Source organism: Pteropus medius, unplaced genomic scaffold (genome assembly GCF_902729225.1).
Source record: "Pteropus medius unplaced genomic scaffold, Ma_sr-lr_union100, whole genome shotgun sequence".
Taxonomy (NCBI): Eukaryota; Metazoa; Chordata; class Mammalia; order Chiroptera; family Pteropodidae; genus Pteropus; species Pteropus medius.
Window position 1 is genome coordinate 1,790,704 of NW_024354498.1, and position 25,017 is coordinate 1,815,720.

The 25,017-nt window shown below is 38.4% G+C and overlaps 2 protein-coding genes across 4 annotated transcripts; both read right to left on the minus strand.

The window, feature by feature from the left end:
- Positions 1 to 24,954, minus strand: MBTPS2 (membrane bound transcription factor peptidase, site 2). 3 transcript variants are annotated; one of them, XM_039852275.1, is made up of 6 exons: positions 24,684 to 24,953; positions 12,641 to 12,789; positions 10,786 to 11,008; positions 5,655 to 5,758; positions 3,445 to 3,572; positions 1 to 50 (listed from the first exon to the last, which is right to left on the minus strand). In XM_039852275.1, exons 1-6 carry the CDS (start codon positions 24,756 to 24,758, stop codon positions 16 to 18), a joined length of 714 nt encoding a protein of 237 aa, XP_039708209.1. In that variant the 5' UTR covers positions 24,759 to 24,953; the 3' UTR covers positions 1 to 15. The 3 variants fall into 3 exon arrangements, with proteins under 3 accessions (XP_039708209.1, XP_039708208.1, XP_039708207.1); XM_039852274.1 differs by lacking the exon at positions 1 to 50 and adding an exon at positions 1,827 to 1,891; XM_039852273.1 differs by lacking the exon at positions 1 to 50 and having other exon boundaries at positions 1,905 to 3,572; positions 24,684 to 24,954.
- YY2 (YY2 transcription factor) lies at positions 86 to 1,819 on the minus strand. The gene has a single exon (XM_039852272.1). The coding sequence runs from the start codon at positions 1,650 to 1,652 to the stop codon at positions 282 to 284; it is 1,371 nt and encodes a 456-aa protein (XP_039708206.1). The 5' UTR covers positions 1,653 to 1,819; the 3' UTR covers positions 86 to 281.
- Positions 24,955 to 25,017: the final 63 nt, after the last annotated feature.

Consider the following 25,017-nt stretch of genomic DNA (forward strand, 5'->3'; position numbering starts at 1 on the left):
TGTTGGGATCAAACTTTACAAAATCATGTTTTTCAAAATGATTTTGTATTCTAGAACAAGATAAAACATCTTAACAATGTAATCTTATTACATTTATATTTTTAACCTTTTTTTTCCACTTGTTAACTTTATTTTCACTAATCTATCAAAACATGACCCTTAGGTACGCAAGAATCAAAAAAATTCTTTTCTAGAAACAATACACAAGAGAGAGGCATATTTATTTCCAATTACACTCCTGGAAGATCCTTCCCTAGTTTGAGAAGAGTCTTCTTTCCTTTTTACTGGCTACTTTTGTTCTTAGCATGCGTTAAGATATGAGATTTCAGGTTAGTTGACTGAGCAAACATCCTATCACAACTATCGAAGGGGCACACGTAGGGCCTGTCGCCGGTATGGATTCGCACATGTGTACGCAGATTGAAATCCAGGGAAAAGCGTTTTCCGCAGCCTTCAAATGCGCACTGAAAGGGCTTCTCTCCCGTATGCACCAGTTGATGCCGTTTTAGCTTTGAGCTCTCAACAAAAGCTTTGCCGCATTCTGCACACACGTGGACTCTGGGGCCGTGGGTGTGCAGATGTTTTCTCATAGCAGAGTTATCCCTGAACATCTTCACGCAGCCTGTATGAGGACAAGCTACAGTTCTTGGACCCTCTTCTCTGGTTTTCCTTTGCTTAATTCTAGCAAATTCTGCCAGCTGTTTGGGATCTGAGAGGTCAACGCCAGGTATTCCTTCAGGAGGAAGTTTCTTTCCTTTCATGTACTCTGAATAATCAGGAGTTGGGTTCACCTCAACCTGTTCCTCTGCCTCATGGTCACTTTTACCGCTTGGGGACCACATGGTGACAGAGAACTCACCCTCCAGGGTTTTGATCTGCACCTGCTTCTGCTCCCACTTCTTGCTGCCCGCCTCAGAGCTGCTGCTGCTGCTTACCGCCCCGCCGCCCACAGTGCTGGAGTAACTTTTCTTACCGCCGGCCTTTCTGCTGCGGTTTCGGCGTTTCTTGGCATACCTGTAGGTCGATGACGACGCGGAGGCTGTCAGGGAAGCCAGAGTCTGCTGGAAGTAGTGGTCTTCGTCGACCGGGGCGACCATCTGGTCTTCTAAGTTAGTCTGCAGGCCGTCTGACTCGTAGCAGCCCACGACTTCCTCCCGTGTCTGCACCATGATCATTTCCGGGTCCCCTTCGTTTGAGTTAGCAACGAGTGGCTGCAGCGCAATCAGAGGTGGATAGTGGTGGCCACCGTGAACCCAATTGCCACTGAGATCCCCGTACTGAATAGTTTCTAACGCCAAAGTCTCCACAGGAACAGTCTCCACATGGATCTGGTGCAGCTGCACAATCTCTGTAGCCATCTCCGAGTTTTCTGTGGAGATGCAGATGGCATCGTTTGAGGCCATGGCTTCTGGGCAGCGGGCGGGTGAGTGGAAGGCCGCAGGGCAAAAAACCAAGAGAGAAGCTCGAGTTCGAGAGGAAGGTGCGAGCTCTGAAAAAAGGCGCGAGTGCCGGAGAACCTCGCAGGCGGTTGAGGTGAAAAATGCGGAAACCGCGGTGGCTTCTGGGCACGCCTGACGCATGGGCTTCTGGGATTCTGGGCACACCCGACGCATGCGCTGCCCAACTTCAGGGCACCCGGGCACCTGGCGCATGCGTTCTCCAGCATCCCAGTAAGTGCATGCCTATGCTCAGCCCCACGCACTCACGCAAGTGCGCGCCCATGCGCAGCGCCACGCACTCATGCACGCACTAGCACTCACGACTCTTCACTCGGTGCTCACCCACCAGGCTTTTTGAATATTAATTCAGTAACCAGGCTCTTTACTGAATTTTTCTACATTTCATTTCCGTTGATTTTGTTGTGCCCCCTCCCCAAGATGTATAACAATATCTGAAAAAAAAAAAAGAGGCCTCCTTTCTAATATTTATGCTTTGTTCCCTCTTATTTAAATGCACTGACCGGTTTACAGACCATTTAATAGTATCAGTGATAGTTGATAGTAGGATTGTCTTGTCCTTTAATGAGAATGCTTCTCAGTGTTATAGCATTAGAGAGTATTTAGTTATTTCTACTTTTACCAATTTTTGTTTTTTAGCCATTGAGGGATGTTGAATTTTGTTAAATACCTGCTTGAATACCTGCTGAGATGAGGATTTTTTCCCCCCTAATGGTTAATGTTTACCACATTCAAACAACTTTCCTAATATTGAACCATCCTTGCTTTGTTTCAATACACCACGTGTCTGTAGAGGTTTTTGGTGCTTTAAGAGATGTTATATCTGCATTACACTGCCTTTAACAAAAATCTTAGTTTCCTTTTCTGTGACATCTGGAAAGTTAACACTAAGTTGGAATTTGAAAGAAAAATCATCTCCTTTAAGATTTGAAAGAATTCCACTCATGAAACTTTCAGGGGTATTCTTCAACTTTCTTAATTTCTCCCTTTGTAATTAGCCCATATATATATATTTTTTCTATCTCCTTTGGAGTTTATTTAGGATATTTGTTTTTTTATAATCATCCAGGTTTTTGAAAAATTTTTTTGCAGAGATGAACAAAGAACACTTTTATAATTGTTTTAATTTTCTCTGCATCAGTTGTCATTCCCAACCTGACTGCTAATTCTGTCTGTAGAAGTTTTCTCCCATTGTTTAATCTTTTTCTTCAAAGAACTAATTCTTGGATTTAACAGTTCTATTTTTCTGTTTTCTAATTTATTATTTCCTGCCTACATCCTTAATAATTACATCATTTCTTAACTATTTTATAGTTTTTTTTCTCACTTCAGTTTAATGCTTAACTGATTTACTTTCATTTACTTCATAACTACCTAAGGCAGTGGATTTTCCTTTTAGCAAAACTTTACACATTTCATTACCATTTTTAAATATATTGCAAATATGGTTTTGAATGAAATTATACAATTTTTATGTTTCATGAGCACTTGATAAGAAATTATGGTACAGAGTTTCACATATTTATTGAATTTTACCTTATTAAGAGCTTCGATGATCTGACTTCATACTTATATGCCATGTGTTGAGAGATATGAGTCTCCATTATTACATCTGCTTTTTTCCATTTTTGTTTTGATAGCTTGTTACTTGATATAGTAAGATTCACAATGATTATATTTTGATTGTGGATTATACTCCACATGATTATTAAGTGGCCCCGTGTCATTTAATACTTTAGTGATATTTTCTGTTCACATTTGCATTGTATGTTCTGCTCATTTTACTTTTAATCTTTTAAAAATAATTTGTTGGTTTCAGTTGTTTTTAATGAAGAAACTGGAATATAAATTATTTTGCTCTACTACCTTTAACTGAGTGTCTTGTAAGTTGAATTTATAAACCAAAAGATATGACATTTTCATTTGTGATGTACTTTCCATAAAACCACTAACAACACATAGATGAATAGAGAAATTTGTCTGTTACCTGCACAAAATATCCTTAGCTGCTGGACTGGTGATATAAGTTGCAAATGAGTGGTGAACAGATCAACAAATGCTCCAGGATAAATAATGAAGAGAAAAATCCCAAAGCCATTAAATCGAACTTGTTCCCTAAGAAATCACATAAGAAAAAGGAATTTACTACTAGTATTACATTTTTCAAATTAATAATGTATATAATCTTAAAACTTCCCACTATACTTCAAATTCTTATTTAAAAAACAGTTCTCTGAACAGTCAAAAAAGTTATACCTACATATGTGATATATATCTCATAATTTTACAGTAGTGTACAGGTTTGGTCAGTCATCCATGAAATTATATTTTATAAAATGGCATTGTGATTACTCAGCTATAAGAATAGATGAAATACTGCTGTTTGTGACAACATGGATGGACCTTGAGATAATCATACTAAGTGAAATAAACCAGACAGAAAAAGTTGAAAACCACATGATGTCATGTATATGTGGGATATAAACCTAACAGCAACCAACATGATAAACAGAGACTCATGGACATGGACAACAGACTAGTGGTTACCAGAGGGCAGGGGGTAGGAGGTAGGTAGATGGGATAAAAGGGGACAACTATGTGATGACAGAAAGAAATCTATGAGTAGTGAACATACAGTGCAAAATATATATGACTCACTGTTGAATTGTACACTTGAAACTTACTGGATTTCTTAACCATAATTAAAAAAAAATACAAGTAAAAATAACAGACCTACACCTTCAAAATTTTTAGAAACCAATATGCTGAGCAAATAACTTGACATCAGTCACACGCACATAGAGAAATGGTTTAGATTTCTATGAGAAACTAAATGAAAAACATTTTTATGGTTTACTCTGAATTATTTTCAGAGGACACAGTAGAAAATACAATTCAAATTATCTAAATATTTATATTTGTCTTAGCTATTCTAAATGAAGGTAGAGGTTTAAGTGTATTCTTACTGAATTAATATCTAAGTAAGGGCATTTGAAAATGCATAATGTTCAGACTATCCTTAGAACTATTTTTTTTATCAATTCATTCTCTAAAAATGAAATTACACATAATAGCCTCATAAGACAAAATAGTTACTCTAAAAAAAAGCATCACCTAAACATATTGTGCTTCACTTAGTACTAAATATATTTAACAATGACTGTAAAATTCACCTTTTCTTGGTGGGATTTTATTAAAAAAAAAAAAAGACCCATATTATTTCACAAACATACTGTGAATTATTAAACTGTTGTTAATAACCATGCTTTTATATGTAAAATCCTAAAGGCTACAATGCTAAAATAAAAATGTGGAAGCAAAGGTGAAAGAGGTTAAAAAAAAAGTAGCCACCCACTTAAACCACTACATGGCACACTTGTGTAATAGTATATGCTCTGTCAAGATGAGGGCTTATTACCAGTCAAAAGACTCTTATTTATTTATAAGCAACTGGAAAATATTAAGAAGTGATTAAATCTTCTCATCTAAAACCTTTTATCTGGTCCACACACACAAAGGATAAAACACACTCCCATCAGTATGTGTGTTCCTTATGACAATAATTATCAGTGAGAGTGAAGGGGAGTATGACTCACCTTCTTCTCCATTATGATTTTATAAGTTCAGGAGCCTTTAAATGCTCAGGCATAATTATAACGATACATTTGGGTAGTCATGATAAGAAGAGGGCATAATACTTGAAGCAAATCCCAAGTCTCATCCTTCCTTATCTTCCACTTGGGTGTCTAAATAGGCTATGATATTTGTTCATAAACCCAGAGCTTTCAGTGTCTTTGCTCTAGTTATCAGAGGCCATGAGTAGAAGCAGAAGAGTATTTCAGCTGATAAGCCAAAAAAGGCAGGTGCAGAGGGCTTTAGTGCAGAGGTTATCATTTGACACAATGAATAGAAAGATTAAGTTTCAGGACTGGATGAAGATCTTGAAGTACCATTAGGATATAACCATGCCAGCAAAGGATAGAAAGACTCAGTTTATAGATATGCACATGGTTAACTGAGCATATTCAATATATAAATTGCCTGTGCAAAAGAGGAGGTAACTCAATAATGATGGATATATAGTAGGTAACATCCACATTAATAAATACTGTCAAATATAGCAGATTTTAGTGATAAACTCCTGTAAATGAAAAGCTTCTTTACATGTAGTAGAAAGAAAAAGGTAAATATCATTACCTAATAGCTGCTATCCCATGTCCAATTTCATGTACAACACCACTAATGAGGACTGCAGCAAAGAAATAGGTCAGCTGGTTGACAGGTAAATTTATACCAGGAACCTGTTCGTAGACACAATGATAAATATACACTTGGACACCAAGAGCAAGACAATGTTTACGCTGTATTAAAGCTTAAACTTCCAATCTGAAAGTTCTATATACTAAAAATAATATGAGTATCAATGGTTTACTTCTTCATGCTAAAAATGAAGAAGACAAGACACCAGTTTTTTGAACTGGGCAGTTTTTGAACTAAGTACAACACCAATCTAAAGAGAACAGGAAACACCGGGTTAAAAAATTAAAATTTTAGCTTCCTGATCTACAACACAGGAAAGAATTAGGGAGCCTGGCAAAGCGCCAGGGAATGCAAAGTGACACTGAAGGAGTCTGCAGCTGATTCACCCTCAAGGGCTGGAGGCCTGATTTGGGAATTCCCGTTAGAATTCCTAGCCCTTCCTCTGTATTGTTATTCTAATGTTCTAAGTACTTATGTGAGTAATACAGGATATCCCCACCTCCCATCAATGAATTTCATTTTACTATTCTCAAGTTATATGAGAGTTGGTAATTAAAGGTAGCCCAACAAAGCACTTTGTTGGTATGGGAATATCATGCCCTCCATTTCTGATCCCATCCATTAGTCCAGTATATTGGTAGTTTCAAAGTGATACATAAATATTATATTAAAATTGAAATTTAATGCAAAAAGTAAAGCATTTGGAACATGCAGACATGTTAAGGACCTATGAAGAATCAGGAATTATCTTGCATTCACAAGATGATGTACATGTGTATATCACTGCATTCACAAAGGAACTTTGCTATTGTAAGCGCTGCATAATTTTTTTTTTACATACACAAGAATCTGCTTGTAAGATAAATTGCTCCCAAGTCATGTCATCTGTTAAGGAGAGATTCTATAAATTAGGCTAAGTAGTGGGGCGCACCAGGCATCATTAATACTATTTACATATTGAGCATCTATTTCTTTTAGTCCAGGAGTTGGGACCCTATAAAGGTATCCTTCTGGAGGAAATTCCTTCTTCCTTTGATTAATTATTATTTTAAATTAATTATAAAATGTTTAAAGCAGGAAAACTTTAAAAAATCAAAGGAAAATAGAAGCCTATAATACTGCTCCCAAAACACAACAAAAAACCATTTGTAATGTTTTAAAGCATGTCCTTCTAGTCTTTTCATGTACACATTTTAAAAATTATACTTTTATTATAAATGTGGTTTTAAAATCTGACCCTTTCACTGAAGAGTATCACAAACATTTTCCCTTGAGTAGTTTCTGGTTCAACATGATTTTTAATAGCTGCATTGGATTCTATGGAATAGACTATTGGACATTTAATTAAGAGTTTCTGCTCTTATAAATACTATAACAAACACATTTGAACACATGTACCCAAATATTTTGGGGAGATAAATTCCTAGACAAGCATGGTTGCTTCAGGCTCCAGAGAAATTTCACTTGGGTTTGACGTTCTGGCTCCATCACTAACTAGGAAGTTTGTATTATTCCAACACTTCAATTTCCTCATTATTAAAATGAAAACAACTACATTTACATAAAAAATAATTTTGAGGATGACATGAGATAATCCTTGTCCAATGTTTAATATTATGCCTCACGGAGAGGGTAAAAAATGCTTATACTAAGGACTTTGATACATATCAAACTGCTCTAAAAGCAGACCCTTCCATAACCTTGGGCAAGCTCATTTTATTCAAATCTGCAATTTGAGAGATATAAAAAGCATCCCATTGTTTGATTTATATTTCTTTGATCATTATTAAAGCTGAAACTTCTCCCTTCTTTTGAGCACTGATGGACCTTTTGAGAGTAGCCATTTCATGACTTATCTATTTTTTATTCCTAGGTGTTCACCTTTTTCTTACTGATCTTTAAGATCATTTCAAGTATCAATTATCTGTCCTCTCTAATACATGTCACAGATGTATTTCCAAGTTTTATTTCTGCCATTTAATTTTATTTTGCTTTTAGTTTCTCGATATACAAAAAATTTTATGTAGTCAAATCTATCAATATTCATGGTTTCTGCCATTAGTTTTATGCTAACGTCTTCCTCATTCTGTATTCATATAAGCAGACACCTGTTTATTTCTTTCAAGGTCTTTTATGAATTCATGTTTTAATTTTAATTCAATTAGAATTTATTTTGTGCACAACAGAGGAATCTCACTTTTAAGCCTCCTTTAGTAACTGAAGAGATTTAGACCATGCTGCTTGGACTGCTTTCTAAATTCATCAGTAATTTCAAGTGTCCTTTCCCTAATTATCATTTTTAATGTATATATACTATTTCATTGAATAATTCCATAATTTAACCATTTATCAATTACACAGGTGGTTGTTTCCAATTCTTCACATTAATAATGTTAGGAAAAGGAGGTTGATGAATACTATTTCTTCTATATTTGGGATATTTTTATGATGCTCATTATATAAAGTTTTCTTTACTCAGAGCCTACTAGGCAACTCTTTTCAAGACCATCTGTATGTCTTTTTCTACATACCTGCTCCATTCCCATTTTGTCAGGCGTCTTTCTATTCAGATCAGTAGTCTCCCTTTCTCTGACCCCTCTCTAAATTTATGTACTTAAGATGAATTCTCATACATTCCCTCTAAATTACAAAGTATTCTGGTTACTTTACCTTTGTCAAATAAATCAGTAGTCTTGACCCAAAAGGACATTAGTTCCTTCTCTTTATTATTTTATGGATGTAATAATGAGTTAAGGTAAGGATTTGAGCATGTGACTACACCAACATATGGTAGGTCTTATTTGCTGGCAACAGTATGCGACTGCCCATCTGTCTCGGCCACGATCATTGAGGTATTAGATGTACCAGAATGCTGATCTCTCAATAACAGAGTGCCAGGTTTTTGGGAATTAATACTGAATGAGATTGTAGGGAATAATAGAGTAAATAGAAAGTATGTTCTCTAAGCTACAAGGGCTCATATCAAAGTCAAAAGACCTAACATTCCTAAACATATACATAAATATGCACAATGGACTACAGAAGGCAGCTGACTTCTTATTGGTTCCAAAGCATGACTCTCCTAACAGAGTCAATATTTTTGTGAGCTCTATGAATAAACTGAGAAGCAGAAAGAATAATTTTTTCTCTGAACAACATTTTGCCTTGGTAATCCTAGCATCCAGAAAGGACAATAATCACATTTCCTCCAAACCTGCTTCTTGCTCTACTATCCTCTTTCCTGGTCAACAACAACCAATCGTGTAGCCCGAGAGTTATCCTAAACTCTTCCTTCTCCCTCCAGCCTCACATTCAATTAATTGCCAAGGCCTGAGAATTCCACTCCAAAAGATCACTTGAACCTACCCCCTTCTTTCTTCTACTACTTTAGTTCAGATCTTGATCACATGTTAGAAGTGATCAAGATCTGAACTAAAGTTATCTCAAGTGCCCTCTTAAATTGGTCTTTCCATCTTTGGTATAACCCTACTTTGGTTCATTTTGCACAAACCTGTTATCTACAGGTAAAACAGAACTTAGAATGGCCCTTCATAACCTAGACCCTACCATCTTAAATCCTGTACCATGTACCTCCTAGACACAGGTCAAAGTTACTTTATAGTTCCTTGAATAATTATTGGTCTTTCTTAAGGGAGTAGAACATAATAGCTCTGAGGATAGTGAGAGATGAATGACGAACCCACCACATACTAACTGTGACCACAGGCAAGTGACTTAAGATCTCTGTGCCTTGGTTTTCTCATCTGAGAATCATACCTCCAGATTGTTGCAAGAATAAAATAAAATGGGCACAAAAACCTCACATGGGAAGCAATGCATATTAACTAGGTTTTATTGTTACTATTATTATTCCCTCCACCTTTCCATGTTATATGGTTCCGTTACTTGGATGGTCAATTGCCATCTTCCTTTCCTAGGCTATGTGGACTCTCCTCACTCTTCCCCTGAAACTCTCCTCTCCTCTCCCTCCAGTGCCAGGCACATTTCAGCACACCTTCTCTCTGTACTCAGCATCTGATACTCTATGCAACTGTAGCACAATCATAGTAGCTCTCTCTCTAGACTAAAAGCTCCATGACTGCCAGGATTGGATTTTGTTCTCAGTAAAAGCAGGACTCAACACAGGGCCAATTGTCAGAATATATATGCTCAGTAAATGTTTGCCAAAGAAATAAATAATCTCCTCAGAGGCCTCACCGGGAGAATCCTTTTAACCTCTAAGAAGAGCTATTACCATAGGGGAGATTATTGTTCTCTACAAATGGCTTCTAAATCTTCCCATAGTGACCCAGTCTAGTAGAGGCCACAAAGTGATGACTTAAAAAAAAATCTGTCATTAACTCTTCAATAGTCTGTTCTATTAATAAGAATATGATTAAAAACAAAACATCCACGACTCCTGGAAATGGAAACTATAAATATAAAAAATCTGAAATACAAGTTAGCCAATGGTAAAGCACTCTTCCAAACTCTAGAGACATAAACGGATAAGGTAAAGATATACGTACATGCTTTAAAGCGAGAATTATTATAAATAGTTATTGTCAAAGGAGTACAACTCAGCACATTATTCTTTACATCAAAAAATCACAGTGACCATTCAAAAAGGTCGTATACTTTTAATTAAAAAGATATTATTGGTTAGAGTATGAAAGCCATTCAGAGGAAAGGGGAACACTTTGCAGAGAATAAAACTGCAATTTATCATTATAGAGATCTTAAACCAGTATGCTTATTCTTTGACAGTAACAATCACTTAACATCTCAAAAAGACAACATGTGTTAAGTCAAATACTATGTAATTGTTGTCAGTCTTGATGATGGTCTACTTTATTACTACTATTACTACTATACTACTACTGCATAGTGCAACAATTCCTTGCTATATTCTTATTAATGTTTTTGTTTAAGCAAGTAATTTAAAAAATCATGAGACTGATCATTTATTTTCATATTTATATTATGGATAGGAGTTATGCTATCCAGAAGAAACACCTTATATTTATGTTTCAACAAAGTTATTTAAAGCAAAAAAGAGGGTACTTACCACAACCTGTAGCACCTGTTCGTTGTGAAGTGAGTAGGAAGAGGAAGAAGAGGAGGAGGAAGAAGAAGAGGAGGAGGAGGAAGAGGAGGAGGAAGAAGAGGAGGAAGAATAAGAAGCAGAAGAGTCAGCCATCATTTGTGCTAAAGTCTGCATCAGTGTTTTCCCCAGGAGAAAAAAAGAGCTAAACATGGCAATTACTCCAAACACCATTCCAAAATTGAACCTGTTAAGAGGAAAAAATTGCATAAATGTACAATTCCGCACAATTCATGGACTAAAAAAGTTATCAACCAGCCGCATTTCATAGCTTCAAATAATGTCTAAAAATTTCAATACCTCTGTCTCTTTTTCCTACCTGAACTTCAGATCTGTGAAGTCTCTTTAAGCAGTTCTAATAACTTACAATTCTCTCATAACTAGAGGCTGAATATTCTTCCCAGTAAGAAATTTGTTTCCTCTCATGTCTTTTGCTCATTTACATAGCATTGTTTTGATCCTGTTCTCATATAGTTATGAAAGTTCTTCTGACGTTACAGACATCCATTCTTTTTCATCTACCTATTCTATTATTTGCATCTTATTTTAGCTGTATTTTGAGCTTAAATATTAACATAGTAAAGTTTAATGATAGTTTCTTTTTTTTACTGTTTTAGTAATTAGCAGTCACCCTTCTCTAGTTGGAATAATCTATTATATTTTCTAACTTTTTGATAAGTTGTGTTTTTCAAGGAATTTGTCCATTTCATTTAAATTGTCAAATTTATAGGCACAGAATTGTTCACAATAGTTTCATTTTTTAAAAGTCTATAGAATCTGTATTAATGTTCCCCTTTAATTCTGATTTTTAGTTACTTGTGTTGTCTTTTTTCTGATCAGTCATGATATGGGCTTATCAATGTTATTACTCTTTTCAAAGAAACAACTTTTGGCTTTGCTGATATGCTCTTCTACATACTTTCTATTTCACTGATTTCTGCTCTTTATTATTTCCTTCTTCCTATTTTGTTTGCTCCAGAAAAAAAAACAAAACAAAAACTCAACCTTTGATTTGCTGCTGCATTTTCTGCTTTTTGATGATCTGATTATTTTCATTTAGCTCTACTCCATTTGGAGCTAAATTTTTAACAAAAAGGAATTTATATATAGGTCTCCTACTCCCATACTAGGAATTCTCTCAACTACAGAAACTGTCAGTCCCTAGGGTGTCCCAGAGATCATTGTAAACTCCCTACCCATAAATACCATAAACTCCTTGATTTTTTTTTGTTGTTGTTAAACCAAAGGGGTATGTATGCCTTATATGGCAAGGGGGCTCTAGGATCCCAATGCTGCAGTGTGGCTGGCCATTTTCCCACTTGGTTTGTATATATGCCTTAGTGTTGTTAAATATTTTAAATATCCTTCCCCTGGAAGAGTATCACAAAAGTTTAGGGGGAAAACCTTCAGATCGTTGGATGTCCTATGACTCTTAGGACCCTTGCTTCTATGTGTGATGATGGGGGAGAGAATCCTCCAGGATTATTTTCCTGATGGAAAATGCTCCATATGTTTTTTACTTTTGTATTAGTGTATAATATACAGAGTAAAGTGCACAAGTCTGAAGTGTACAGCTCACTGAATTTTTACGTATGGCACCCATGTACCCACCACCCAGATAAGTATATAGAACCTTGATTTTTAAGGTATGCAAAGGCACAATGAGGCAATTTCATAAGTTTATATAAGACCAGAAAGTTTTTATACTGTCAACATTTTAAACTCAATAGATTGGAAAATGATAGAAACAGTTCATATATCAAGCATTTCTCATGATCACAATGACTAATTCAAACCAAAAAGAGAAAATGAAGCATACCACTGGTAAAGCATCCTTGCTTTCCGCCGTCCCCAACTGTAAAAGGCACGATTGAAAATAGCAGTTTGCCATCTTATGTGAAAAGGGGAGATGCTCAATCCATTGTTTTCCAGCCAGTCTTCATAGGAATGCTTAAAATACACAGATGACTAAGAGAGAAAGAAAAGTTCCACATCACTCAGTTTCGAAGAACAATTCCTAATGTTTGAAAATCAAAAAGAAGTATTTTCTACAGGAAAGCAACATACTGATTGCTCGAATGCTTATCATTTTGAAGCTTTATGTTTATTCTTCAGGATATTAAAGTAAAGGTCTCAGACTAGCTTGTGTGCTGAGATTAGGTCTGGCAAACACTATGGCCCATGGGCCAAATCTCACCTACAACCTGTTTTTGTACTGTCTATGAACTAAGGATAATTTTTACATTTTTAAGGGATTGTAAAATGACAACAAAAAACAAGGATACGCAACAGAGAACATGTGTGGCCCATAAAGCCTAAAATAGCCTTTTACCAAGTGTGCTGACCTCTGTTTAGAACGGTGCTGTCCAGTAGAAATATTATGTGAGCCACACTTGTGTGATCGAAAAAGAGGCCATGTACTAAACCTGACAAGCTCAGAGAAGATGGTGGGCCCTATAAACTCAAGAGACCAAAAATAACCACATAGGATGGTCTGAACATAAAAATTTCTAACTAAAAGCAGGTCAGGGTAGATAGTCACATCCTGGGCCTGTAGCTTTCTTGACAAAGGTCAATCACTACCTTAAGTGAGCCTATCTACTATCTTTTTGCATCTAAGATAACAAACCTTTGGAATGTCACAGAAATCCCTTTTTCCCAGACCCCTCAGGGCACAACCCTCTGCACCAGAGGAGACCACAGACCCCTCATTGTGATCTTGTCCCCTGCACACCACCTCTATGCACTGTAAATGTTAATTAACTCTCTTGTACCCACCAAAGTAAAAGAAGTGTGTGTCTCTCCATGTTACTTTTATCCAGGCCCAGAGATTTCCCCGCTTTGCTTTCTCCCACCTCCCTCATCTACTACCAATGGACTTAACGTAACTCTCCTTATGTCACCTTCTTCGATTTTTATGTATAAAATAAGCTGCAAAAATGCCATTCTCTAGAGCATTTTCTTAATCTGTTGAGATTTTGCTTCCTGGCAATTGTCATCAGTCTGGCTCAAATACACTTGTTAAAATTCTCTACAGGTTTGGACGTTTCTTACAGCGACATTTACTTGGCGTAGTTGGCAGGATTCCAAAGAAGCCCACTCAGGACCACCCTGCAGACTTGGACCTGGTGCTAAGTACCAGCAGGGGCCCATTGAGCCCTACCAGCTCCTCGCTTTAAATTGGGTGAACTTGGGTGAGTTTTTCTTGGAATTCTGGATCTCCCTGTTTTAAGGTAGGAGGCCCTGACTTTATTTGAGCTGTTTTTTAAAATCCTCCAGTGACATTAGAAGTTAACAGTTGAGATAACTCAGGGACAGGAGAAAAAAATGGGTGTCTGAGTTTTGATTTTGGCTTTTTAATTGGAACTGTTTACTGGGAATCTGAACAAAACTCTTGCTAGATAAATGAGAATCTGAACTCGGGTTTCAACTCCAAAGATAAGGGGCTTTTACTCCCTCTAGCTAGAATTTAGAGTATTCTTAGGTAACTAAGAATCTATGTGGAGGTGTTTGAGGGTACCCCTCAAAGCGAGCAGTGGCCCCATAGGGAATCCCAACACAACTGTAATTAAATAACTTGACTCATCTGGGGATGCACGCATGAAGGATGGTTACCTAGCGCTTCGAATCCTTACAGTTGTATTAGACAGCTGGGGAGAGAAATGGAGACACGTAAGAGAGTTAAGGCGACTCTGGAGGTGACAGCCCCTTGGAGCTAAACCCATAAGCAGCATACTTCAACCCACTATACAATATCCCTAGAAATTTGTTCGGACTCAGCAGGTCTCAAAAACAAAACAAAAAACAAACAAACAAAAAACCCCAAAAAAACCCTAAAATTAACAAGAAATCATGTCTGCAAGGCCGACAAGCTCCCAGCCCCAGCCCCCGTTAACACTCCTGCAGATGTACAATTCCTAAGTAAGTACTTTTACTCGTAAGTACTTACAGAAGTGGGAGGATTTAACTAGAAGTGATATCAACTTAAGATGGCCAAAATGGAGTTCTTTTGACACCTAAATTATTTTTTTTGTGTGCAGTTAAAAAGCCAGCTCTAAAATCAAATTGAATGAATGGGAGGCTCACTTCAATTAGGTAACAGAAGCCTCTGAAATTGAGCATAGAGAGACTTTCTCTCCAGGAAGTTAATAAGAACATTTCAGAGACTACCTCTGAACCAAAGAAGGCTTCCAAAGCTGTTCAATGCTAGCACCCCACTTTTTCCTCTTCTTCAACTGCCCAACTGTACCCTTTACTTTGTTGTACGGACTTACTCTCCTTTCCTCCTTGTCCTCTCTCTTCGACACCTCCTCCACTGCAGCTCCCTACCAACCTAAGGGACACTCAGAAAAGAAACCTGGACTAGGAAAGACTAGAAAAAAAATCAGAAATTCAGCAGCTTCCTTTAGAAAAAGTCAGTGTCAGGCAGAGGGGAACCAATGGTTATATACGTTCCTTGGACTAGAATAGAACTAAGGAATCTACTAAAGAGTCCCCCAACCCACTCTGGGACCGTGATGAGTTCTCAAAGGAATCTGATTTAACTGTTAGAACACACGATCCTGGTTATTCTGACTTATTCCAATCAATACACTTACTCATTTCTGAAAGCAAAGCAGCAGAATTACTAAATAAGGTTTGCTGGGAAACTTCTGTAGTGGAGTCTGCTTTTATTGTAAAAAGTCAGGTCATCTTAAGGATTATAGACAACTGAAATGAGATTTAGAAAAAGGAAAAAAAAATAGAAGCAAGTATAGGGTTGCCCCAAGGGCTATGTGAGGTCATTTCCCTTTCTCTTTACTTATACTTTAGAAGAAACTGAAATTACCATAAAAGGGGAAGCTACTAAGGCCCTTGTAGATACTGGGGCTGCTTTATCCTTTCTTAATCCTACCGAAGTTGCCTTCTCCCTTGGACTAGGCTTCTGTACAAATGGTGGGGACATCTAATCTACCAATGTCTGTTTTTAATTCAGAACCTGGGGAATGTTATGGGGAAACATTTTTTACTAGTCAAATCTGCCCCAATTCACCTGATAGGGTGAGATTTTTTTTAAATCAATTATGCCCACATATCCTTTTCCCAGAAGGGTGAAATGTATTGAGAACTAAATGAAACAGACACTGAACCAATTAGGAAGAAAATTGTTTTTAAAGACCCTCCACAAAAGGAAACTAATCTTGAGACTGAATGAACATTCGTTACAGGACGTTCCAATGCAACTTTGAGCCTTTTCCAGTACAGGTATTGGCAAGATTAAGCCAACCATTCCTCTTAAAATAACTATTGATAATTCTTCGCCTCTACCTAATATTCACAGATATCCTTTAAGACCTGATGCACTAGCTGGATTTAGTCCATTATACAAGATTACTAAAAAGGGGGGATGCTTATAATTCCATGTATGAGCCCTGGTAATTGTCCTATCCTTCCAGTAAAGAAATCCAATGGGAAAGTATGGAGATTTGCACAGGATCTCATAGCTATAAAAAAGACATCTTGTGGTTCCAAATCCACATATCTTATTATCAGATATTCCTGTGGACTGTTGATATTTTTCATTGATAGATTTATGTAGTGCCTTTTTAGCATTCCTGTAAAAAAGGACAGGAAATACCTCTTTGCTTTCTACCTGGGAAGATCATGAGTTTACTTGGACAGTAATGCCCCAGAAGTATACAGGGAGAGTCCCACCTATTTCTCTCAGACACTAAAAGCTGATTTGAATGATCCTGAATTGACCAGATTCCACTCTAATCCAGTATGTGGATGATTTACTTTTATGCTCCAGGATAGGGGTTCCCAACCCCCGGGCTGCAGACCTGTACCAGTCCATGGCCTGTTAGGAACCAGGCTACACAGCAGGAGGTGAGCTGTGGGTGGGCGAGCTAGCAAAGCTTCATCTGTATTTGCAGCCGCTCCCTAGCGCTAGCATCACTGCCTCAGCTCCACCTCAGATCATCTGGCATTAGATTGTCATAGGAGCACCAATTCCTGGTGCCAAAAAGGTTGGAGACCACTGCTTTAAGACATATTAGACCCCAAGAGTACACAATTGACCTATTACAATAGCTAGCCATAAAGAGACATAGGGTATCAGACGACAAGCTTTGATTCTGTTCACTCCAAGTAAAATACCTTGGTTATCTAATATCTAAAGATGCCCTACTAATTAACCTTGAAAGACTCAGAGGAATAATATCCTTTTCTCTTTTAAAAACAACAACACAACAGCTTAGAGGATTCCTGGGTATAACTGGATACTGTCACAATTGAGTTCCAAATTTTTTATTAATGGCCCAGTCTCCATATGTCTTATTAAAATCAGATCAACTTGATCCCATTCAATGAAACCCCAAAAGGAAACAAGCTGAAGAAGCTCTGGAGGAAGTACTATCTAAAGCTCTCGCCTTGGGACACCCTAATTATAAACTTTCTTCCTTTTTACTCATAAAAGTAAAGGAAATGCTTTAGGAATATTAACTAAAAAACATAGAGATTATTATAGACCTATAGGAGATTATAGTCAGCAATTAAACTCAGTAGCCAAAGGGCTCCCTCCCTGCATGACAGCCACGTTATGCAAACAGAAAAAATATAGGCTTTCCTCTATGTTCCTCATTCTGTTGAATCTTTACTGAACTCTTCACACTCAACACTTCTCTGTCAGTTGACTGGCTTCTTATGAAGTACTCCTGCTTTCTGCACCTAATATTGCTTTAACTGGATGTAACAATCTTAACCCAGCAACTTTGCTACTTTCTTTGCAGGATGAAGACACCCATGATTGTGTTTTGCTTACTGACCACCTGGTTCCTAGGAATGGTTTACAGGAAACTCTTATGGATAATGCTAATTTAATTTGGTTTACAGGTGGCTCTTATCTGAAAGATGAACAGGGACATTACCGATAGGCAGAAACTTCCGTGGTGGACATAATTGAAGGTTCTTATTTACCTGAATAAGATCTGCCCCCCAACAACCTGAATTAATTGCTCTAACTGCACCTTGAGAATTGGCCAAAGATCAAATAGCCAATATTTACACTGACAGTTGCTATGCCTTTGGTGTAGCTCACAACTTTGGAAGGTTGTGGAATGAGCAAGGCTTCCTAGCTCCCTCAAGGCAGCCCATAAAGGATGGAAAACAGGTTGCAGAATTATTAGAGCCATACAGCAACTGAAACAATTGGTAATTATCAAAATTCCAGGCCAGTCTAAAGCTGCCACCATGGAAAAAAAAGGAAATAATTTAGCTGACAATGCAGCTAGACAAACAGCAATAAGCAGCCAAATTATCCAGACCTGACAATGTTTCTTCTTCCTATTAAAGCAATAAAAACCTCTTTCACAGTTCCAACAGACAGCAGCAGAAGAAAAAGAGGAAACGGCAACAAAAAGGGGGAACCTTGACTCAAATAGATACAGTTTGGACCCAATCAGAAACCAATTTTACCCGTAGGGGCTCAATTGCCTATACTCCAACATGTACACGAGCTAACATTGGAGTCCTGAAAAGATGATTTCATGGAGTAAACAATAGTACTGAAAACCTTCTCCTACTATAGCTCATAAAGTGTATACCAGATGTTCTATCCATCCAAAATACAGCCCTGGAAAATCACTCCACGGGTTCCACGGACATTTCCCACTTCCTTTAAGCCCATTTGAGGTATGACAATTCAATTTTATCCAAATGCCGCCACCTCAAGGATACAAATATGTGTTAATTATGATTTGTATGTTGTCTCACTGAGTGGAGGCACTCCCTTGCAGGATAGCAACAGCCTTAACGGTAGGCAAATTATTATTATTGGAAAAAATAATCCTCAATTGGGGAATTCCCTTTGAGTTACATAGTGACTGAGGGGCTCATTTCATTGGGCAAATAATACAATCCATTTGTAATATTTGGCCTATTCTACAGCATTTTCACTATGCTTATCACCCCAGTCCTCGGGATTGGTAAAACATACAAGTAGTACCATTCAAACGCAACTAGGTAAATTTTCAAAAGCTTTTATGCTCCCTTGGCTAAAAGCTCTCCCTATAGTTCTTGTTAACCTGAGATCTACTCTTTTGGGTAAACACAGCCTTTCTCCTCATTAAATAGTCACTGGTCACCTTATGCATCTGGATGAAAGGGCATATAAACCTGCCTTACTGAAGGGAGACATTCTACATTACTAGCAAGAACTTATTAGCCAGGTTAAAGAAATTGATAAATTAGTAACTGATTCACTTCACAGTGTGCTCCTGGGAGATGAAGACTTAAAAAACCATGACTTATAACCAGATTTTGTCCAAAAAGACAGCAATTAAAGACTCTCCAACCTCATTGGAAAGGACCTTATCAGGTATTACCAACTAATCCATGTGCAGCCAAACTTAAAGGAACTAACTCATGGATTTAAATTTCTCATTTAAAAAAGGTGCCTAATCAAAAAAAAAAAAATCCATTTAAAAAATAGGCAGAAGACTTGAATAGATATTTCTCCAAAGAGGAAGTACAGATGGCCAATAGACATATGAAAAGATAGCTCAAGGTCATTAATCATCAGAGAAATGCAAATTAAACCACAATGAGATATCACCTGACACCTGTCAGAATATATCAAAGAACAAGTGTTGGTGAGAGCAGGGAGAAAAGGGAACTCTCATACATTGAGAGTTCAAATATTACAAATGGATTATATTATTTGCCCGATGAAATGAGCCCCTCAGTCACTATTCTCATACAAAAGGGATTGTAAATTGGTGCAGCCCCTATGTAAAACAGTCTGGAGTTTTCTCAAGAAATTAAAAATGATATACGTTTTGACCCAGCAACTGCACTTCTGGGTATTTACCCAAAGGAAACCAAAACAATAATTCGTAAAGATCTATGCACCCCTACGTTCATGGCAGCACAATTTACAATAATCAAGATATGGAAGCAACCTAAATGCCCATCAACAGACGACTGGATAAAGAAGTTATGATTCATATATATAATGGAATATCACTTGGCCATCAAAAAAAAAATGAAATGCTACCATTTGCAATGGCATGAACAGACCTGGAGGTTATTATGCTGAGTGAAATAAGTCAAACAGAGAAAGATAAATACCATGATTTCACGTATATGCGGAATCCAAGGAACAAAAAAAACAAATTAATCAAAAACAGACTCACTAATATAGAGAACAATCTGGTGACGGCCAGAGGGGAGGGGCGATAGGGGACTGGGAGAATGGGGTGATGGGTTAAAGAAGTAGAAATTAGTAGCTGATGGATGGTCACAGAGATGGGGAGCATGGCATAGAGAATGCAGTCAGCAGTAATGAATGGCTAGGTGGAGAGCCAGAGAAAACAGCAATCGGGGGATCGTTTCATAAACTATATAAATGTCTAAGTAATGTACTATATACTTGAAACTAATAATAAAATGCTAAAACAATATTAAACGAATAACAAATGCGGGGTCTGATCCAAAAAAAAAAAAAAAGGCACCTAAGAGCAAATGGACATTGCCCCTGTCTGACACTTGCCTCTGCCTACAGTGGACATCAAAGACTCCTTGAGGATGAGAAGTCACCGACATCAGTGGTAGACAGCTATCTCAAGACATCGAGGTGGCCTGTACATACCTTCATAATTGATTTTGAACTTATAAAACCATTTGTTTGATTGTCTGCTAATAATATTAGTCATAATAATAGTTATACTTGTTCTTTGGGCTTTTCTCAATCCTTGTTCTTATATAGCCTGTTAATAATTGCTGAAGGTGTATAACTTTTATATTATCAATAATACTCTTTTTATGGTTTCTCTTTTGAAATTTAGAAGGAATGTTACTGCAGAACGAAGGAAAGAGATGTGTATGTGTTTCTGAGAGAAGTTAAAATGTAGTTCGTCATAATAAGTTGGTTATTTCTGAATGAGTAAAAAGAGACAAATTGAGGATAAAGAAAGTTGTAGGTTACTGGAAAAGGAATCTTGAGAAAATTTTATGTATAAACACTAGAATCCAGTTATGGGAACACGCTTATCTCTAACCCAACAAAGACCAATAACTATGTTAATTCAGATGGAAGCTGAAGTGGCTATATTAAAAAAATGGCCCTCTGTAACAGCTACTGAGGCACAGGAAATTTACTTACAAAACTCTTACTGTCCAGGCCTCTGGAAATTTTTAGATGGTAATTGTAATTCACACCATTATGTTCTTATAGCCTTGGCCCTGATTAAACCATAAAGTTACAGTTCTCAATTGTACAACTAGCAGGAACCAAATAAATAATGAATGACATCTGAGTGCTTCCAATGGGCAGTAGATGGGCCATATTAAAATAATAACACCACTATCACCACCACCAGTAAACAGAAACCCATCTCATGGTCAGATTGTGAAAACTGAAGAGATGTATCAGTGTGCTCTCAAACTATAAGTAAATGTTATATTAGATGCAAAATACAGAAAAGTGAGATAGATAGCAAACCTTGTAGGTTAGAAATCATCCAGTGTGTTTTTTACTTAATGAAGGGCCATAAGACCTGACTGCTTCCCATTTACCTACCATTCCCTTTTGAGAAAAAAAAAATCAGCTTTGACTTCCATTCAGGGTTACGGTTTTGTCCCATCCCCAATGGTCCATTGTTTCAGCAAGACAAATGACACTAAGGCTTCCTATGAATGAGCCTTCCTAGCACTGTGGGACCACATTATCCAACCAAGAGGCTTGCATCCTTGCATTCTTTGGATCAATTTATGACCAAAAGGGGGAAGTGTGGACGAAAAAGGGGCCACATACTAAACCTGACAAGCTCAGGGAAGAACAGCATGGCAGGCCCTACAAACTCAAGAGACCAAAAGAAACCACATATGATGGTCTGAACATAAAAATTTCTAACTTAAAGCAGGTCAGGGTGAGTAGTCACATCCCAGGCCTGTAGCTTTCTTGACAAAGGTCAATCATTATCTTAAGTGAGCCCATCTAATGTCTTTTTGCATCTAAGAAAACATATCCCTGGAATGTCAGAGCAATCCCTTTTTCCCAGACCCCTCAGGGCACAACCCTCTGCACCAGACCAGGAGACCACAGAATCCCTATTGTGATCTTGTCCCCTGCACACCACCTCTATGTGCTAAAAATGTTAATTATTAATTCTCTGTACCTTCCACCACCAATGGGTTTCATGTAAACCTCCTTATGTCTCCGCCTTTGATTCTAATGTATAAAATAAGCTGCAAAACTGCCACTTGCCGGAGCATTTTCGCAATCTGTTGAGATTTTGCTTCCCGGCAATTGTTGTCGGTTTGGCTCAAATAAACTCACTGAAATTCCCTACAGGTTTGGACATTTCTTAACGTCGACACATGCTAGCCACATACGTAATTTAAAATCTTCAGTAGCCAAATTTCATAAACAGAAACAGATTAATTTAAATATATTTTAACTAAAAATATCCAAGATATCATTTCGACATGAAATCAATATAAAACATTACTGAAATAATTTACAACCCCATTCATTCATTCATGCACTAAATCTTTGAAATCTGGTATCAACTCCACACTTACAGCACATCTCAATTCAGACTAGCCCCCCTTCACATGTTCAATGGCCATGTGTAGTTAGTGGCTATCATACAGGACAATGCAGACCTAGAAGCCTTGTTACCATAGAAAGAGTTGTTGTAATTTTAAAAGATCCATAACCAATCAACAGAGGGGATCAGTGCTATCTATCCTCTTCCGAGCAACAACCCTAAGAAATTAGGTGACTTTGATCACCTAAAAGTATTTGTCTAAAGCCAACCTGGTCTCAGTAACTTCTCTTACATTCTTCAGGGTTGGAGGGATAGCTGCTTATACACAGCCTACCAAGAGGTTTATCTTTAGGTAAGTTTGAAGTCCTTGAGTAAGGATCTTGGATATGTAAGGCTGTTTTATATACACTGACAGTGACCTCTATTACCTCAGTTACAGTAAGTACAGTATGTATTTTGTCATATCAGTGTCCATTTGAGAAACTTTTCTGTCCCTGGATATTTCAGCCCTATCACATAAAAATGACCTGAGTCCGAACACAGGTATGTGTTTGCCTTTGGACCTGTAATGTCCTCTGCTCTCAATCATCAGGTGAAGTTCCTTAAACCTGTCTGTTCCCCAGGACTTGGAAAAGTGACACATCCCTTCAGCAGATGTCTACTGAGGAAATACTAGAAGAACCAAGGGTAGAACAGCAGACCATGTTGGAAACAGAAAAGTTGAAGGTGCAGACTCTGAAAACTCTAAGGTCTCTCCTTTCTCCAGGCAGATACTTGGAATGAGACTTAGGTCTTTTGCTCAAGGAATAGTGCTCTCTTAAGGAGCCAAGGGCTGTTACTGAAATTAAAGGACCACCCTGATCACCTCACATACTTAACCAGAGACTGTGGAGGTTTGAAAAGTTCACCCTATTTTGGACTTTTGTCACATGTACAACATGAAGAAATCCTGTGGCTCTGTTTTTTTCTAAACAACAAAATCACTGTTTAAAGAAGCAGTGGCCTGTACTGCTTATGACATGCTAAGCACTATGCCAATTATGTGCATAGGAAGCACCTGGGGGATCTTGCAAAGCTGCAGAGTCTAATTCTATAGGTCAGAGATGAAGACTGAGGTTCCACATTTTTAACAAGGTCCCAGGTAATTCAAGTGCTGCAAGTCCTTGAACCTCAGGCTGAGTAACAAGGCTTTATGCGGATGAAATAATGTAATCCCCTCTACAGTATCAGGAAGCGCTTACTATTTTTATCCTTATTTTAAAGATGAAGAAACCAAGGCACAAGAGAGTTATTTACCCAAAATCACAACAGCCTAGCCCTTGCTCTAAGGACTCCACTGTATAACCTCTTCACTTCACAAGTTTTAAATGCAACAAAGGACAACCATCATTTCATTTTACTGTTAAACCTAAAACGCACAATACTGAACTATAGTATCCTATTTAAAATGGTATTCATAACATGGTTCTACTATCTATAATTGTTTTTATTAAACCATTGAGAATTTATATGATTTTATTCCACACATAGTTACCCCCACCCTCCAATACTCACTTCCAAAAGATTGCTTGAACCATGTGGTCAAATGTTCATAATTTTTGCTTCCCTTCCCAAATAATTGGAGAATGAACCGTACTCCCAGAGAATGTGTGTGGGGGGGGAGGGGTGGAGGAGCGGTGTTAATGTAAAGAATAGGATGCAGTATGCAAAATGGCATTCGAGACGTCAGAAACTAGTTATCTTAAATCCTTGCTACTGAGGATGCTACTTTGAAGGACGGTCTGTAGTCCAGCAAACAGCATTGGTAGCACTTGGGAACTGGTTAGAAACGTGGAATCTTAGGCCCCGCCCCGGACCTGCTGAATCAGAATGTGCATTTTAACCGGAACCCCAGATGATCCCATGCACTTTACAGTTTGAGACCACTGATCTAAATCAGAACTTGATTTCCACTGATTCCAATGCCAGAGTCTCTAGAGGGTCGTGGCCTTAAAGACAATAAAGGAAAACAATGCCTTCCCTAGGCGGACATTTTATTTTCCTGAGGCACTGCTGCGGCCCTCGCAAAACCACAACCGGCGCCTCACGGGCAGGATCGGAAGGCTACGCACCCCGCAACGTGACTGCGGCTGCTGCGCAGACCGCCACACCCCTCCCGTGGCCCGCCATGCTTTATTTACTCCCCGGGCCCGGGCGCCATGCGGAAGGCCGCACGTGGCTCCCCGCTGCGCGGCTTCCATCCCGGGAAGCGCGAGGTAGGGCAAAAGGCCCCGGGCCTTGCGCACGGGCCCTGGGTACCGCGGGCTTGGGCCAACAGCCCGAGGCCCTCACCTTCAGCACCAAGTCGGTCAGGTACACAGCAGTCCAGCCGCCCACCACCACCACCAGCAGCGACACCGGAATCATAGCAGCGGCGGAGGCAGCGGACGGAAAGCGAGCCCTGGCGTCCTCCTCCCTGAGAGCCGCAACCAGCCAACCAAACGGCGCCTACAACCGCAGCATCCGCGCAGGAACCAACGTGCTGCCGGCTCCTTTCTCGCGGTGGCGCTGTTTCACTCCGGACTCTTACGGTGGGACACAAACGTACGGACGCGCGGGCACCGGAAAAGTGTGCGGGGCTTATTTTTGTGGGGCTCTCGAGCGCCGCCGCCCTGGCATCAGCTTG